The 15,084-nt window shown below is 41.1% G+C and overlaps 1 protein-coding gene across 12 annotated transcripts in view; it reads right to left on the bottom strand.

Moving 5' to 3' along the window:
* Positions 1-15,084, bottom strand: part of FLT3LG (fms related receptor tyrosine kinase 3 ligand) — a 601,019-nt gene that overhangs the window by 195,279 nt on the left and 390,656 nt on the right. For all 12 annotated transcript variants that reach the window (XR_013263162.1, XR_013263163.1, XM_077457020.1 and 9 more), the window contains one exon: positions 2,810-2,920. Coding sequence is in view for 10 of the 12 variants with exons in the window: in XM_077457020.1 (XP_077313146.1) it covers positions 2,810-2,920 (111 nt within the window). In the remaining 2 variants the exon portion in view is untranslated. The remainder of the gene's footprint in view (positions 1-2,809; positions 2,921-15,084) is intronic.

Below are 15,084 nucleotides of genomic sequence, written 5' to 3'. Positions count from 1 at the left end.
CACAACAAGCATAATACATTTGAAAGTGACATTCAGAATATCGATTCAGTCAAAACATAGAAAGGTTACAGGCAGCGCAACAAGATGAATCGAGTGTAACACGTCAGAGATAAAATGTAAAATCATTTTAGACAGACATGGTAGTGTTAGAGTGAAGGGTTGGTATTTCCATTAATAGTCGGAGGTGTACCTCCTCCCTGGACACCCCCAATGGGAGATAGCTGTGCCTGAGAGGAGGAACTTAACCACCGACCCCTAGGTGTGAATGTAAGGAGAGAGACGGAAATGACCATGTGTCTTTTTCCCTAAGATAGGAATCCATGACTAGGCATCAGTATTTGTCATCTGCAAACAGGCCACATTTTTGTGAACCCGAGAGCCACATTGAACGTCTTGTATGTTGGGGTCCCGGCGAATGGAAATGGCGAGTGTCTCAATTGCTATTGCAAAGATTAGTGGAGATAAGGGACAGCCTTGTCTGGTGCCTTTTGGCTATATGTATTGGTTTGGAGTAGTGGCCTTGATGCCTAATATAGGATTTAGGATTTGAATTAAGAGCACGGATCAGGCCCATAAACTTGTCGCCAAAGCCCCAACATTCAAGGATTGTAAATATGCATGGCCAGGAGACCAAATCGAAGGCCTTTTGAAGGTCCAGTGATAAAAGCATGCCTGATTGTTTTGGACGTCCTGGCCATTTTATCTGGAGGATGGAGACTATGCCTATGGCTCTTCTGATCTGATCAGGGCCCTGTCTGCCTGGGATGAACCCCACTTGATCCTTATGAACATATCGGTTAATGAAGGAAGCTAGACGATTTGCAAGGAGTTTGGTAAGGATTTTTAAGTCGCTATTGATGAGGGAGATGGGTCTAAAATTACTGACTTCTTCTGGGTTTTTATCCAGTTTCGATATTACTGCAATGTAGGCTGTGTTTATAAGAAGATTTGTGTTGGGAGGAGTGATTTGGGGGATAAAGATATAGTGCTGGGAGGAAGGATAGGGGGGAGTAGCAGATTTGTGATAGGAAGAGTGATTTAGGAGAGATAAGAGGATTTGTGCTGCAAGGGGGGATTTAGGGAGGATAAGAGAATTTGTGCTAGGAGTGCAGATTTGGGTAGGGAGGAGGGAATTTGAAGTGAATTGTGCTAGGGGGGATGTTTTCATTTTTTGTTTGGGGGGATTTTGGCATGCAAAAGGAATTTATGGGAATGGGAGGGGGTAAGAAGATTTGTGCTGAGAGGGGGATAAAGGATTAGTGCTGGAAGGAATGATTGGGGAAAGGGGACTTAAAGTGGTTGTGAACCTCAGATATGGAATATGAACAAAGCATATCCCTCTATAGTGTGTACTTGTGTCAATTAACCCTTTGCTGCCAGAGCAGTTTTTGCGTTTTTTTGCATACATGTTTAAAAAACATTTTAGACCTGAAGATTACACAGATTACATCTGAAAGCAGATACCCTAGAGAATAAAATAGTGGTAGTTCATTTTTTTACACGATATTATCGCAAAGGTCTAGGAAACCCAAAATTTCACTAAAAAATTTCAGTAAAAAAAACAACTAACGTGAATTTTAGGGCAAACAAATGCAGTAAATTACCCAAATTTTTGGTAACATATAAAAGATGAGGTTGCGCAGAGTGCACCCACGAAATGGCATCAAACCTCAGTAACCTATATTGTCTATAGGCAACGCTTCAAAAGCCCCCTATAGGTATCAGTTTAGTGTTACAGAGGCGGTCATGTGTTAGAATTATTGCTCTCACTCCGGCATGTGCAGCGATATGTAACATGTGCCCTGAAGCATGCGTTTACATTCGTGCCTGTGTTTATATGGGTTGGGGAACTCAAAAAAAAAATTCGGGGGGGGGGATTTTATGTGCTTAGGTGTAACTTTAAGCATATTTGTGCTGGGAAGGGGGATAAGAGCATTTGTACTAGGCAGGGTGATTTGAGATTAGAAGGACATTTGCTCTGGGATGTGAGGAGATAAGAGAATTCGTGTTGAGATGTGGAAAGTAAGGGGGAAGAAAAGGTGGGTTTTATTCTATGGGAAGGGGGTTGTCCTGAGAAGGGGGATTTGAGTGGGGAAGAGAATTTGTGCTGTGGGATTGTTTGTGTAATGTTTGTGCAGAATCACTGTGACCCTTAACCCCTTTCTCCTGATGCATGCTGGGGGAGGGGTTGTACCAGGAAGTCAGTCACAGTGTGTGTGGGACTAGAAGCAGCCGCATGGTACTTAGAGGGAGACCTGTTGTATTATGACTCGTCCATGTAAGAATGACATCGCTTTCTAAATGCGTAATAAACCCTTCCCTGGTTAAGAAGTGCATCCAGCCTGTGTGTAACTTGCTGAGCAGATACTGGTAGCATTGCTAGCAACACCCTGAGAGACCCCGTGTCAAAGGGACATAACAGTTTGCATTTTTGCTTGGGGGGGATTTTGGCTTGCAGAGGGTATTTGTGCTGGGAGGGCAAATGAAGGTAGTGCTTTTTTTTTGGGGGGGGGGGGGATTTTGAATAGAGGGATAAGTAAACCTTTGTGGACAGATATTAGAAAACATTTATTGGATAATATTTTCACTTCTTGACAGTATAGCCCCTCTTACTGTTAGCACAATTTGGCCACAACCCACTGCTCATGCAACACAGTACTATTTTTCTTTGGGCTTTGCAAATATGACTCCCTTTATTTAAGCATATTCCTATATGATGTATAAACACAGTCCATAGCGTTGGATCCAGACTTTTTTTTTTTTAACAAGTCATAAACAACAATTACATATCCAGTCACTTAGCACTCACCAAGTCCTTTAAGCACGTTTCAAAGTTGCTTGAAGCACTTACAAATTCAAATTTACAAGTAGAGGAAGATTTTTCACAGGTCACCAGCATCAGCACAAAATATAAAACCACCTAAAGCAAAACAATAAAAATGTTCAATAAAAGTGATAGAAGGACCAATCTAAAGAAAAGGCAATTAAAATAAATATTTAGTCTGTCAAGTATTTTTGGGATATGATGGCTATACAATAATTTTGTTTGAAATATTTCCTTTTTAAAAAGAGTTGTTTGAACTAATCATCTAATCACAGGTGGAGTCAAATTGACATTCGTTTTTCAGTGCAGTGAAGAGGAAGTAGGAAGGAGCAGTATGAAAACATTTTCTTGTTTCTTTTTTGTATCAATAGTTTTTATTGAAATCAAAATATTTGCAGGGTTACATTGGGTTAAGAAACCAATTTAACAGAGAATACAGAAAGTACAAGAACAAATACAAAGTCAGGACTTCCATAATCGCCTTAATTTTAGTTGGTAGAACAAGTTTCATTCAGTTATGCTAGAGATATTACTGGGAGTAATGTATCACACAAAATGTTAATACGAATAGGAATAATATTAATACCACTAAGGATAAGGTCCACACAAAAAAAGTAAGGCTACGAGGAAAAATTGGACAATGACAATCTGGATTTAAGAAGGAGACCAATCCATCCAGGGTTTCCACACAAAAAAAATAACTTTTGCCTGTTCTGGTGAAAATGGATCTTTAATAACAATAATTCAATTGAACTAGGGAGATTACATCTGATTTGTTAAGGGCTTGGATTCTATAATCAAAAGAACTGATAGAATAATTTGTCGCCAAGATCGCCTCAACCAATAGGTTTGCCGTCTCCCTGATGCCAAGGTTTGGCATGTGGTGGACCGGGTTGATAAATTACTGGGAGGGGCTGGGTATGACCCAGCTGTCTTGGTCCACGTTGGAACCAATGAGAGAATATATGGAAGGTGGAGGCTCCTTAAGAACCAATTTAAAGAACTAGGCTGCAAGCTGAAGGGAAGGACCTCCAAGGTGATATTCTCTGAAATATTGCCTGTGCCATGTGCAACACAGGAAAGGCAGGGGGTGATTAGTTAGCTGAATGCATGGCTAAAGACCTGGTATAAGGAGGAGGGATTTGGGTTTTTAGAGCACTGGGCTGACTTTTCTTCGGGGTGCAACCTATAATCTAAATATGGTTTGCACTTAAATGAAAGGGGGTCTGCTGTGCTGGGGGAAGGTTTATAGGAAGTCTGGAGCAGTATTTAAACTAGGATTGTGGGGGGAGGGTGAACTAGATTATAATAGGGCAGACAGGTCAGACAGGGGTCATCCCCTATTGGTAGGTAGAATGGGCAAAGATGGGGGGGGGGGGCTATAGCAGATGATATGAAGGTTCCTATGTTACAAACAATAATTGGAAAATTCTCAAAAAGATATTGGGGAACAAGACAAAGTGCAGAGAAGGGCAACCAAACTGATAAGAGGCATGGAGGAGCTCAGCTATGAGGACAGATTAGAGGGACTGAATTTATTCCCTCTTGAGAAGAGGAGATTAAGGGGGATTTGATCAACATGTAAAAATACATAAGTGGTCCACATAGTGAATTTGGTGTTGAGTTATTTACTTTAAGGTCATCACAGAGGACACAGGAGCACTCTTTATGTCTATAGGAAAAAAGATTTCATCTCCAAATAAGGAAAGATTTCTTAACAGTAAGAGCTGTGAAAATGTGTAATGGACTTCCTCCAGAGATGGTTCTGGCAAGATCAGTAGATTGCTTTAAAAAAAGGCCTGGATTATTTCCTAAATGTACATAATATGAAAGGGACTGGCATTTATATGTAAAATTGATCCAGGGAAAATCTGATTTCCTCTCGGGGATGAGGAAGGAGTATTTTCCCCAGCTATAGCAAATTGGATCATGCTTTTCTGGGATTTTTCGCCTTTCTCTGAATCAACTGTGTGTATAGAATTGTGTATATGGGACTGTATTTTTTTTTTTAACTGGATGGACTTGTGTCTTTTTTTACCTTACTAACTATGTAACTATGTAACCAGGCCCATACCCCCATTACTCCTATGTTTGATTAGGTGAATATGGGAGCATCTTGCTCTTTTGCCAGACAGATCTTTTAAGCATTACTGAAAGGGAACTAAAAAGACTAGGCTTGAGGGTGATTATAAAGTATGAAACAATATTTTAGGTAAGTGACTATTCTACCTGCCCAAAATGGATCAAAGCCCAATAGGGGGTGAAGTTCTTTACCGGGTTCTGCAAGAAAATGTTTATAGTTGGTATCTGAAAAAGTGGGAGGTAGTGGGTGTTTTATGTATACCTAGGTAAGGTATGCTGTGCTCGGCCCAAGAGTATGATAGTTGATTCTGCAAATGGTGGCGATTGGCTATAGGTACTTCTAAATTGAGTATTAGGGACTTAGTAAAATTCACTTTATAGTATGAAATGGTACTAAACGTAGATAATATTTGGTGAGCTACTGGCAGGGAAATCAGTGTATTAGTTAGAAGAAGAATTACGTCATCAGCAAAAAAGGTTGATAATGTGGGAAGTGGAACGTATACAAAACCCTGAGATTAGGGGCGAGTATTGCTTCCACAAGGGGTACTATCATCAAATTAAAAATGGATGGAGATAGTGGCCAACCCTATCGAGTGCCATTTGATATCTCAAATGGCTTAGATAGGAGGCCAGATGTGTAAACCTGTGCAAAGGTTGAGTGTACAGTGCTAGGATAGCTGATAGGATAGGTCCTCTGAAGCCAAATTTCTCCAGTACCATATACATATATCGACAATGCACTCTATTGAATGTCTTTTCTGCATCAATAGAAGCACAGAAGGTGTTTGAGTTTTCTCTACAAGTTGTAGAATGTTGATGATTCGCCTGGTTGTGTCCGAGGTTTGTCTGTTTTCAGTTAAACCCATTTGGTCTGGTTTGACCAGATTGGGAAGAATCTTGTTTAAATGGCGTGAGAGTAATTTACCATAAAAAAAATAAAGGGTATTGTGCCACGGACCTAGTAATATATATTAAGTATGACTCTTCTTACAAGCTGTGGCCCCCCCAGGCGACAGACATGTCCAGTGGAAGTTTCACATCTCTTGGGACTCCTCAGCTGATAAAGACACCCACACGGTATGGTAAACTGGAAATAATCTTACCATAAGCCTCCTCAGTGACTGACACGTACCTTGGAGATGAGCCTGATGTGCAGAGGGAGACCCCTCGTATGGCTCTGGTTCCAGGATCACTGGAGTGGGGACAGTGACCCTCGGAGCACAGTGGAGTATGAGAGCCTGCATGGTTCTCTGGGCTGAGGGTGGCGTCCACTTGGCAGATAAAGGAAGGGGCTCGGAGCAGCAGGCTGAAGAGCACAGATGCAAGTCTGTGTGTGCACATTGGCGCGGGTGTGCGCATTGGTGTGGGTGTGAGCGTGTGCATACGCATTGGCACATCTCTATTAGCCACTGGAGGCCCATGAGCTAGAACACCTCTTTATGGACCCGTGCGCCTGTGACCCGTTGCGACATCATGAGGAGTGCGTCCATGACAGTGACCCTGGGACACATAAAATGGCCTTTGGTGCAGCCCTAGATATAAATAAACTAAAAAGAGTGCCAAGGATACACAGTTCAGAGGCTCCTGTAAACTGGCACAGCCTCTTTCCTCACACATAGGCATATCTCACAGCTGCAGTTACCTCAGAATGCCTATAATGACCCTGACTGTGAATACAGAGCCGCCTCACAAGAAAAACAAACAGATTCCCTACATCCAAATATTTTGACACAAATTGAAAAAATGTTACAGAAAGCCATAAGGCAGACCTCAGACTACATAACTGAAAGTCTCACAAAAGAAATCTGTGAGTTAGGCCAGCACACGTCTGACCTAGAAATCAGAGTGAATGACATGGAAATTAATGTACTGTCCCATGACAGTACATGATAATGTAAATTCCGGCGGATTTGCGGCGCATTTCGGAAGCTAGCGGGGCGCTTTTACCCCCGCTAGTGGCTGCGAAAGGGTTAAAAACGACGGCAATATGCCGCAATGGCGGCGTTTTGCCGGCGGCATTACAGCGCTGCCCCATTGATTTCAATGGGGAGCAGCGGTGGAGGAGCGGTAAACACACCGCTCCTTCACCGCTCCAAAGAAGCTGCTGGCAGGACCTTTTTCTGACGTCCTGCCAGCGCACCACTGTAGCGTGAAAGACACTACATACAATGGTGCAGCTTCTTTAGGGCGGATTACAGGCTCTATTACTAACGCTATAGCGCCTGCAAAGCGCCCTGGTGTGAAAAGGGTGTTAAGGAAGACAACCTTATTCTACAAACACGCTTAGAGGACTTTGAAAATAGAGCACGACGATCAAATCTTCATATATGAGGAATACCGGAGGCTATTGTTGATCCTTTATTCTACTATGACTGCACTTTTCCAAGAACTATTACCATCAATTGGACGAACATTTTGAGATGATAGTATTCACAGAGCTTTAACACCAGCTTTAAATTCCACTTCTATTGTACCAAAGAACAATTCATGGCTACAGCTAGAGGAAAATATTCCCTCAACGTTCAAGATCATCCTTATCAGCTTTTTGCTGACCTTTCCCCCAATTACTGTGGCTAAACAACCTGCACTGAATCCCTTACTTAAGAATCCTCCAAATCTGGAAAAGATAGAGGCTGACAAAATTCCTCTAAGAGAAGATTCAATTCTCCAGATATAGATCCTGTAGACACAATGAACTGAATGACTTTCACTCCTCATCTTGAAGTTTATTCAGTCTTAAGGCTTAGCCTTTCTTTGATCACTAATTTACCACCTTCAGTATAATCTGACAAAACTTATTTAAACTAATACTGTTCTATTAAGTTTTGGACTTCCCTTTTTCCCCCCACAACCTCAGATAAACATATTTTATGTTTTATCTATTAGATGTAGATTCACAATCTATGAATGCAGTATACTGCAATATTTCCTTTAAGATTTACTGATGCCCCCCCCCCCCCCCTTAAATGTCCTTACTCTAAAATGTACAAAGTCTAAATATCCCACAAAAGGGAACTAAAGTTTTTCGTTCCTCGGCTTCCTCAAAAAGCACATGTTGTATGCCTCCAAGAAACCCATTTCACAGGTAAGGCGACTCCTAAATATTTTGGTTTAGCTTATCCCCAAGTTTTCACAGCCTCTGCCAAGACTAAACAACAAGGTATGCGAATAGCGTTTCATCATACTACACCTTTTTCCCTTCTGACAGAAATCAAAGACCTAGAAGGTCATTATCTTATACTATTCAATTCTCTAATCACAATGGTATCCTACTATGCTCCTAACAAAACTCATCCTCATTCCTTTCCCACTTACAGGTAATTGATACTCATAAAATGGCACACTTTTAATCTGTGGAGATTCAAATCAAGTTTGTTATCCTTTTTTAGATAAATCCTCAATTCCTATTGCATCTAGTTCTCAAACTCGTAAATTTCAACAACTTCTTCAACAACACTTTTAGATTTTTGGCGAGAAATGAATCCTGCTAGATGCCAAATTTACTTTTTATGCTCAGCCCCATAAATAACTTTCCCGTATTAATCACATTTTGATCTGAATAGGCATGACCTATGAACTCCTTTCTTCATCTATTATCCCTTTTACATGACCACTGTGCTGTACTTTCAACTTTCACTTTTCTAATACCCAAAACACAAGATTCTACATGGCATATTAATGATTCAATCCCATATCATCCATCACACTCCTCTGATCTAGAAATAACCATAAAAGATTACCTGGCCAATAATGAGACCCCTGACATATCCCCACTGACCCTATGGGAAGTTCGTAAACCTCTGTGGGGTTTGTAAATGCCAAGCCTTTCTTAAAAAGGGAAAAAGTAAAACAAAAATTAGAAGCAGAATTTAATACATGCCACACAATCTTTCAATCTAATCCTAACCCTGGGACTAAATTACAGCTTGATAAAGTAAGTTTAAACCTTGACCTTTTTTTTATCATAATCTGTTGATAAAATGTTATGTAACCGCAGAAGAAGATGGCCGTTTAACTCACGATCTCCACTCCTCCACGCCGCAATACAGCTTCTCAGCCCGTTCAGCACCATCTCCCTCCCTCCAGTCCGGAGGTAAACAACCAGGGCACTCACTAGGCTATGTCCCACAAGAGAACCAAAGCAAAAGGATCGCTCCTGCTCAATTCTTACATGCTTGCAGCATTCAAACCAAGATGGCGCCATCCGACACAAAGGGAACCCGGAGCAGCCGCCTGATCATGCCTGATCATGCTACAGCAGCCGAACCAGCAAATCTCCTCAGTGAGCCAGCCCCCTCCCCAGGAGAGAAAGGTAAGAGGATGGCTGAATCCCCAGACCCATCTCATACTAAGCAACCCCCCGTTAAAAATCTCTATGGAGCTGGGACCTGTAGTCCTGCAGCAGACTCTTCACCCACAATGACTTTAGCTGCATACCCCACCACTGAAAACCCAGCATCAGAACACTCATTTAAAGCAATGCTCCTCTCACTGCAGACTGAGCTGCAACGTGATCTCAGAGCCCCTATTAACAACATCACATGCTTAGAGGAACGCACCAACCAGATCGAACGCCACATCTGTGACACCACTAAAGCACATAACGCCAGAGTGGACATGCAAGATGACCAAGTAGCCACTATACATATGCTCCACCTAAAAATGTCAGATTTAGAGGACCGCTCTCGGCGGAACAAAATAAAAGGCAGAGGGGTCCCGGAATCCCTCCCCCCTCTGAAATTGTGTCTCGCCTACATCGTCCTTTTCGCAAGTTGATTCCATCATTATCTACTAACGACATGCTTATCAACCGTGCACACAGGATACACAAATTGCAACATCTGCTGCCACCTCACAGGCACGTAAAGCTTTCACACCAGTCACCTCACACCTCACTGAGAATAAAGTTACCTACAGATGGCATTACCCCACCAAGCTGCTGGTCACACACAATAATCAACTGGTTCCCATACTGACACCCAAAGATGGAATAAAGCAGCTACACAACTGGGGCATCATCTCATATATGCCCCCACCAACACTGAATCTGAAATCTTCTTCCAAAATCTCCTACTCCAAGGAACTGTGGGCTCCCTCATGACTTTAATGTGCCCTGCCGCCTATTCCCCCCTCTTGGAGAAGACATCTACTTCAGGCTGGCTATGGCCCTTGCACATAATGACAGCAGTGGAGGAGCAGAGGCACTGATGATCCTCCCTCCACGGTCCAGTGTTGTTGTATGCCAAGCACACCTAGTTCCATATTAATGCCTTCCAACTCTCTATCACATTAGCTATGCCTTGTTTATTTGTGGATTTAAAAATATTTGACTTTACATTGTTCTTGTATGTTTGTGTGGAGATCTCGGTGATCCAGAGATCTCCAACCAGTTCATACTCATTATTTCAAATTGTGGTATTTTAGCACCCTTGTTTCTCCATTTTCTTCTCTGCCCCCCTATTTTCCTAGCAACCGAGTTGAAGGACTTCTCCTCTCTGTGCCGTATTAATACCTACACACTTAACCCGATATGCCCCTCAAAACTGTCTCTTTAAACGCCAAAGGCCTTAACAGCCCCTTTAAGCTCCCGCTTCTATGGTGAGAAGCTATCACTCAGAAAGCGGACATACTGTGTCTAAGAGATACACTTCCTTACAAACCAAAACATCCCAATGCTCTCACAAACTACTCCCACATTGCTTTCATGCACATACTGATAAAAAAGTCAGAGGGGTCGTGATAGTGGTTAGCTCCTCAGTATCCTTCTCTTTCTTTAATCGTACATCATGGGACACAGAGCCATAGTAATCACTATGTGGGTTATAGGCCACCTTTAGGTGCTGGACACTAGCACACTCTAAACAGGAAATTGCTTCCCTATATAACCCCTCCCATACCGGGAGCACCTCCATTTTTTTCACCAGTGTCTTAGGTGTTGGTCACGAGTAAAGATGTGACGTGCTGAGCTCCACTGGAGCAATCCTTCCTGAGGAACGCCATGCGGCCAGATCCATTCAAAGTGCCTTTTCAGACCGAATTGAATAGTATCTGGGCCTCGTGGCGGAAGAAATGAGGTTTAGCCTGTAATGCTTCTATTTTTAGAGAGCTGGACCCCTGGATCCAGTACTTTGGTATTTTCAGCCATAAAGTTTTACTAGTGGGGTGCTTTACGGGTCCAGGAGTGTGGGTTCCCCGGTTCCTGATGGTTTGTTAACGGAGCCCACCGTGAAGGGTGAAGAGTGGGTCTGTTGGTTTTACTACAGGAAACCCTGCAGCGGGAAAGGTAAGTGGAGTTTTTCTAAGGAATATTATATTTTCTCATGAAAAAAAAAAAAGGGAAATGTTGTCATGCCTAAGAATCACCACTGGGGGCTGTACAGAGCACTACCTTGTCATGCTTTTCTCAGAGATCATGCTGTGTCAGGAAGCAGTAGGCTTTTTCCTCTGGCTAGCAGGCAGACCTCTGGTAAGTTTGGGGGGGTTTCCACCAGACACCCCCCGCCTGGACAAAGCTCTCCCCCCTGCCTGGAAAGGGGAAAGCTAAGTACAAGTACAAATACCAGTAGCGCGCTGGTTTAGCTTGTCATTTCAGCTGCTACTGATTACCGATATTGGACGCTCTATTGCCGAGACCAGTTTGGAGGAATATCTAACTAAGGTTTGCTCTATTTTATGGTAGCTTTACTTCATTGGTTACTTTAGTTGAATTATCAAATTTTTTCCTGTATGAACTAAAATGTTCATATTTTTTATAGGCCTTTCATGAAATTACCTTGGTTCCTTGACTGTCTCTTTTGGACTTGGATCATATTGGTCTTTATTTGAGTACCCTGGTGTGGGATAGTAGTTATTACATTCATCCCCATCAAAAAATCCTCTACATAGGACTGTTTGGTTTTCTATATCCTTCTTGATTATTGATTACCAAAAGTATCGGTGAGTTCTTGTTTATATCTTTATGATATTTACAGGCAGTCTTTGTCATTAAATAGTCTATTTGGTGGCTATTTCCGTACACCTAATTCAGTTATCCATTGCAATCTATATGTTCTCTCTTTTCAGGCAGCTTGCAGGTGTATTTGTGTAGTTTGGTTAATGGATTACGGTCAATTAATTAATTTTAAAAATCTGTATCTGGTTCATTGTTCCTGCAGGTTATCTCTATCCATGAGCACCTGTTTTTACATTCTATTGCGGATTACATAGTAAGTGTTTTCGGATTTTTTGGTGTTTAAGAATAATCACTATAGGGTTACACTATTCCATGCTCATTGCAATATCTAAACCTGTCTATTAGGTCTACCATTTTGGGGCTACATATTATAACATGTAGTGAAGCTATTATATATATTTTTTATTATCTTTCTACTTTGTTACGTATTCCCACAGGGTGACCCAGAATTCTGTCCTCCTGCCCGCATTGATACTATTTGGACATGGTTGCTATGGTTTCATGCTACTACAAAAATGTGTTGTATATATTATTTTTTCAGATTATAATATGATTAATTATGTAACTTTTCTTTATCTTTTTGATTTTAAATATTATTTATTTCGTTTTCCACATTTACAAAAGACAGTAAAAAATATTTCTTATATATACTATTACAAATCACTTTGTTTAGCATTCATGGTATTTCAGTATTTTCAACATTCATATAAAAACAGACAGTAAGAAAATACACATTGGGTACCCGACCAGATCGATCCTTAATATACCTAAAAAAAAAAAAAAAAAAAAAAAAAAAAAAGGGGGGGGGGGGGGTTGGTGAGGGGACAAACCCTCCACACCTCAGTGTTCAAAATTATCTTCTTATGATCTTATCTTACCCTTATTATTGCCTCTCCCACGTGATTCCTTTTCTTAATTTCAATTTGTGATATGTGTAAGGTGGGGATTCCTCTCCTTCCATCCCCACTCCCTTCTACCATAAATTTTCATGAATACTCAAAAAAAAAAAAAAAAAAAATTATATATATATATATATATATATATATATATATATATATATATATATATATATATATATATATATATATATATATATATATATATATATATATATATATATATATTATAAATAAAAACCCGAAGAAAAAAGGGTCCCCCCATCCCCTTCCACCCCCCCCCCCCCTCCCAGAAAGAAAAAAAAAAAGGAGAAACCCCACCTCCCATGGGTTATGGAGTATATGCATCCAGCTGCACACCCCTAGATGCCCACTCCATCCCCCATAGTTCCAAGATATGTTGAGGACTTTCTGAATTCCATCCAATTCCTCCAAGTATCCTGGAATCTCATTCCTGCTCCCCTTTGAAGGTGTATTAATTCTTCCATAATCCTCATTCTGTCTATTTCCCTAAACCATTCTCCTATCCCTGGTATTTCCTTTACTTTCCAATATCTCGGGATCAGTGCTTTCGCTGCATTCAGCAGAAATGGAGTTAATGCTATTATATATTTTTCCCTGGGGCCCTCGGTCGCGTGAAACAAACATTTCCAGGGATCCAGTTCTATTTCTGTCCCATCAATCTCTTTAATTAGGCCCACCACTTTTTCCCAATATAACTGAATTGCGCTACATTGCCACCATATATGGGCGTGAGTTCCCTCCTTCCCGCATTCTCTCCAGCATAGGGGTGATAAGTCTTGATTAATTTTATGCATTTTAGATGGAACAAAATACCACCTAACCAATAATTTATAATTCATTTCTTGTATCCTTGTATCTATTGAAGTGGAATGGGTGTAATCTATAACTTTCCCTTTCAGTTTTTCTGAAATTGATTGGTTCAGTTCACCTTCCCATCTCCCCAAAGAGGGCATCGCCTCATCCTCCATCAAAGTTATTAGGGTCCTATATATTTTAGAGATCCCCTGTCTGCCCACTCCTCCTCGGTCAATCAATTTCTCCCAGGGATTTAAACTGTCGCCTGAACGGAGGGGTTTTGGGAGGGACTCTAGAAAGTGTTGGAGTTGTCTATATCTCCATCCATCCCATGGTGTTCTGCCATATTTTTCTCGTAGCTCCGCTAGTGAGCATAGGCTATTTACTTTTATCACATCCCTTAATCTCAATCTGTCCCTATGAGTACACTTCAAGAACATTTTATTTTCTTTCCCTGGGGGGAAATAATTATTTCCTGACAGGGGCATTAGGGGGCTATTGTTTTGTCCTACTGTACCTTTAAGTACCCCATCCCATGTTCTTAATGTTTCCATTGTAATCGGGGATATTCCTCTAGAGAGACCCCTAAACTTCATTGGAATCCAGATGGTCTGACTCAGGGCAACTTTACTCATATTATCTTCCAGGAGTACCCATTTTTTATATGGGGCGTTATAAACCCAATCCAGAATTCTCCTCATTACCGCTGCTGAATGGTATTTTTGAAAGTCTGGAAGGGATACCCCTCCCTTATCCTTAGGTCTATTCAATATCTTATAGGAAACGCGACTTCCTCTTTTATTCCATATGAATTTCTGCATCAAGGATTTAATCATTTTAAAATAGGCCCCTGGGACATTTATCGGGAGACTCTGAAAAATATATAAAGCCTTTGGAAGGATCATCATTTTAATTACACTTATCCTACCGAACCATGACAGTCTATGTGCGGGGTATCCTTTAAGGTCTTGTTTAATTCTATTTAAGAGAGGGAGGTAGTTATCTTGATATAAGTCTGCAACTGATGTCGATAAGTATACTCCCAAATACTTCAGGCCTCTCTCTTTCCACACAAAGGGGAAAAGAGCTCTAAGTTCTCTTCTCTCCTTTGGGGAGGTATAGACATTTAGTATCTCAGTTTTCTCCCTATTAATCTTAAAATTCGAGACACACCCATATTCCTCCAACTCCTGCAAGATCCTAGGGAGGGACTGTTTGGGGCTCATTATATAAAGCATAATATCATCTGCAAATGCAGATATCTTATGCTCATTCCCTGAGACCTTTATTCCCTCAATTTCATAATTCGCTCTTATAGATGCCAAAAGAGGTTCCAGAGAGAATACAAAAAGTAAGGGAGACAATGGGCATCCCTGACGTGTACCGTTATAAAGCCCAAAGGTATTTGATAAAGTCCCATTCACCTGAATCTGAGCTGTGGGGTTAGAGTATAAAGCCTCTATCCATCTTAACATTCTTGGGCCTAAACCAAATTTATATAATGTCTG

This window comes from Lithobates pipiens, unplaced genomic scaffold (assembly GCF_037356315.1).
Source record: "Lithobates pipiens isolate NorthernLeopardFrog02 unplaced genomic scaffold, aLitPip1_a1.2 Scaffold_27, whole genome shotgun sequence".
In the NCBI taxonomy this organism is placed as follows: domain Eukaryota; kingdom Metazoa; phylum Chordata; class Amphibia; order Anura; family Ranidae; genus Lithobates; species Lithobates pipiens.
The sequence above is the reverse complement of the archived record's forward strand: the minus strand, read 5'-3'. Positions and strand labels throughout refer to the sequence as shown.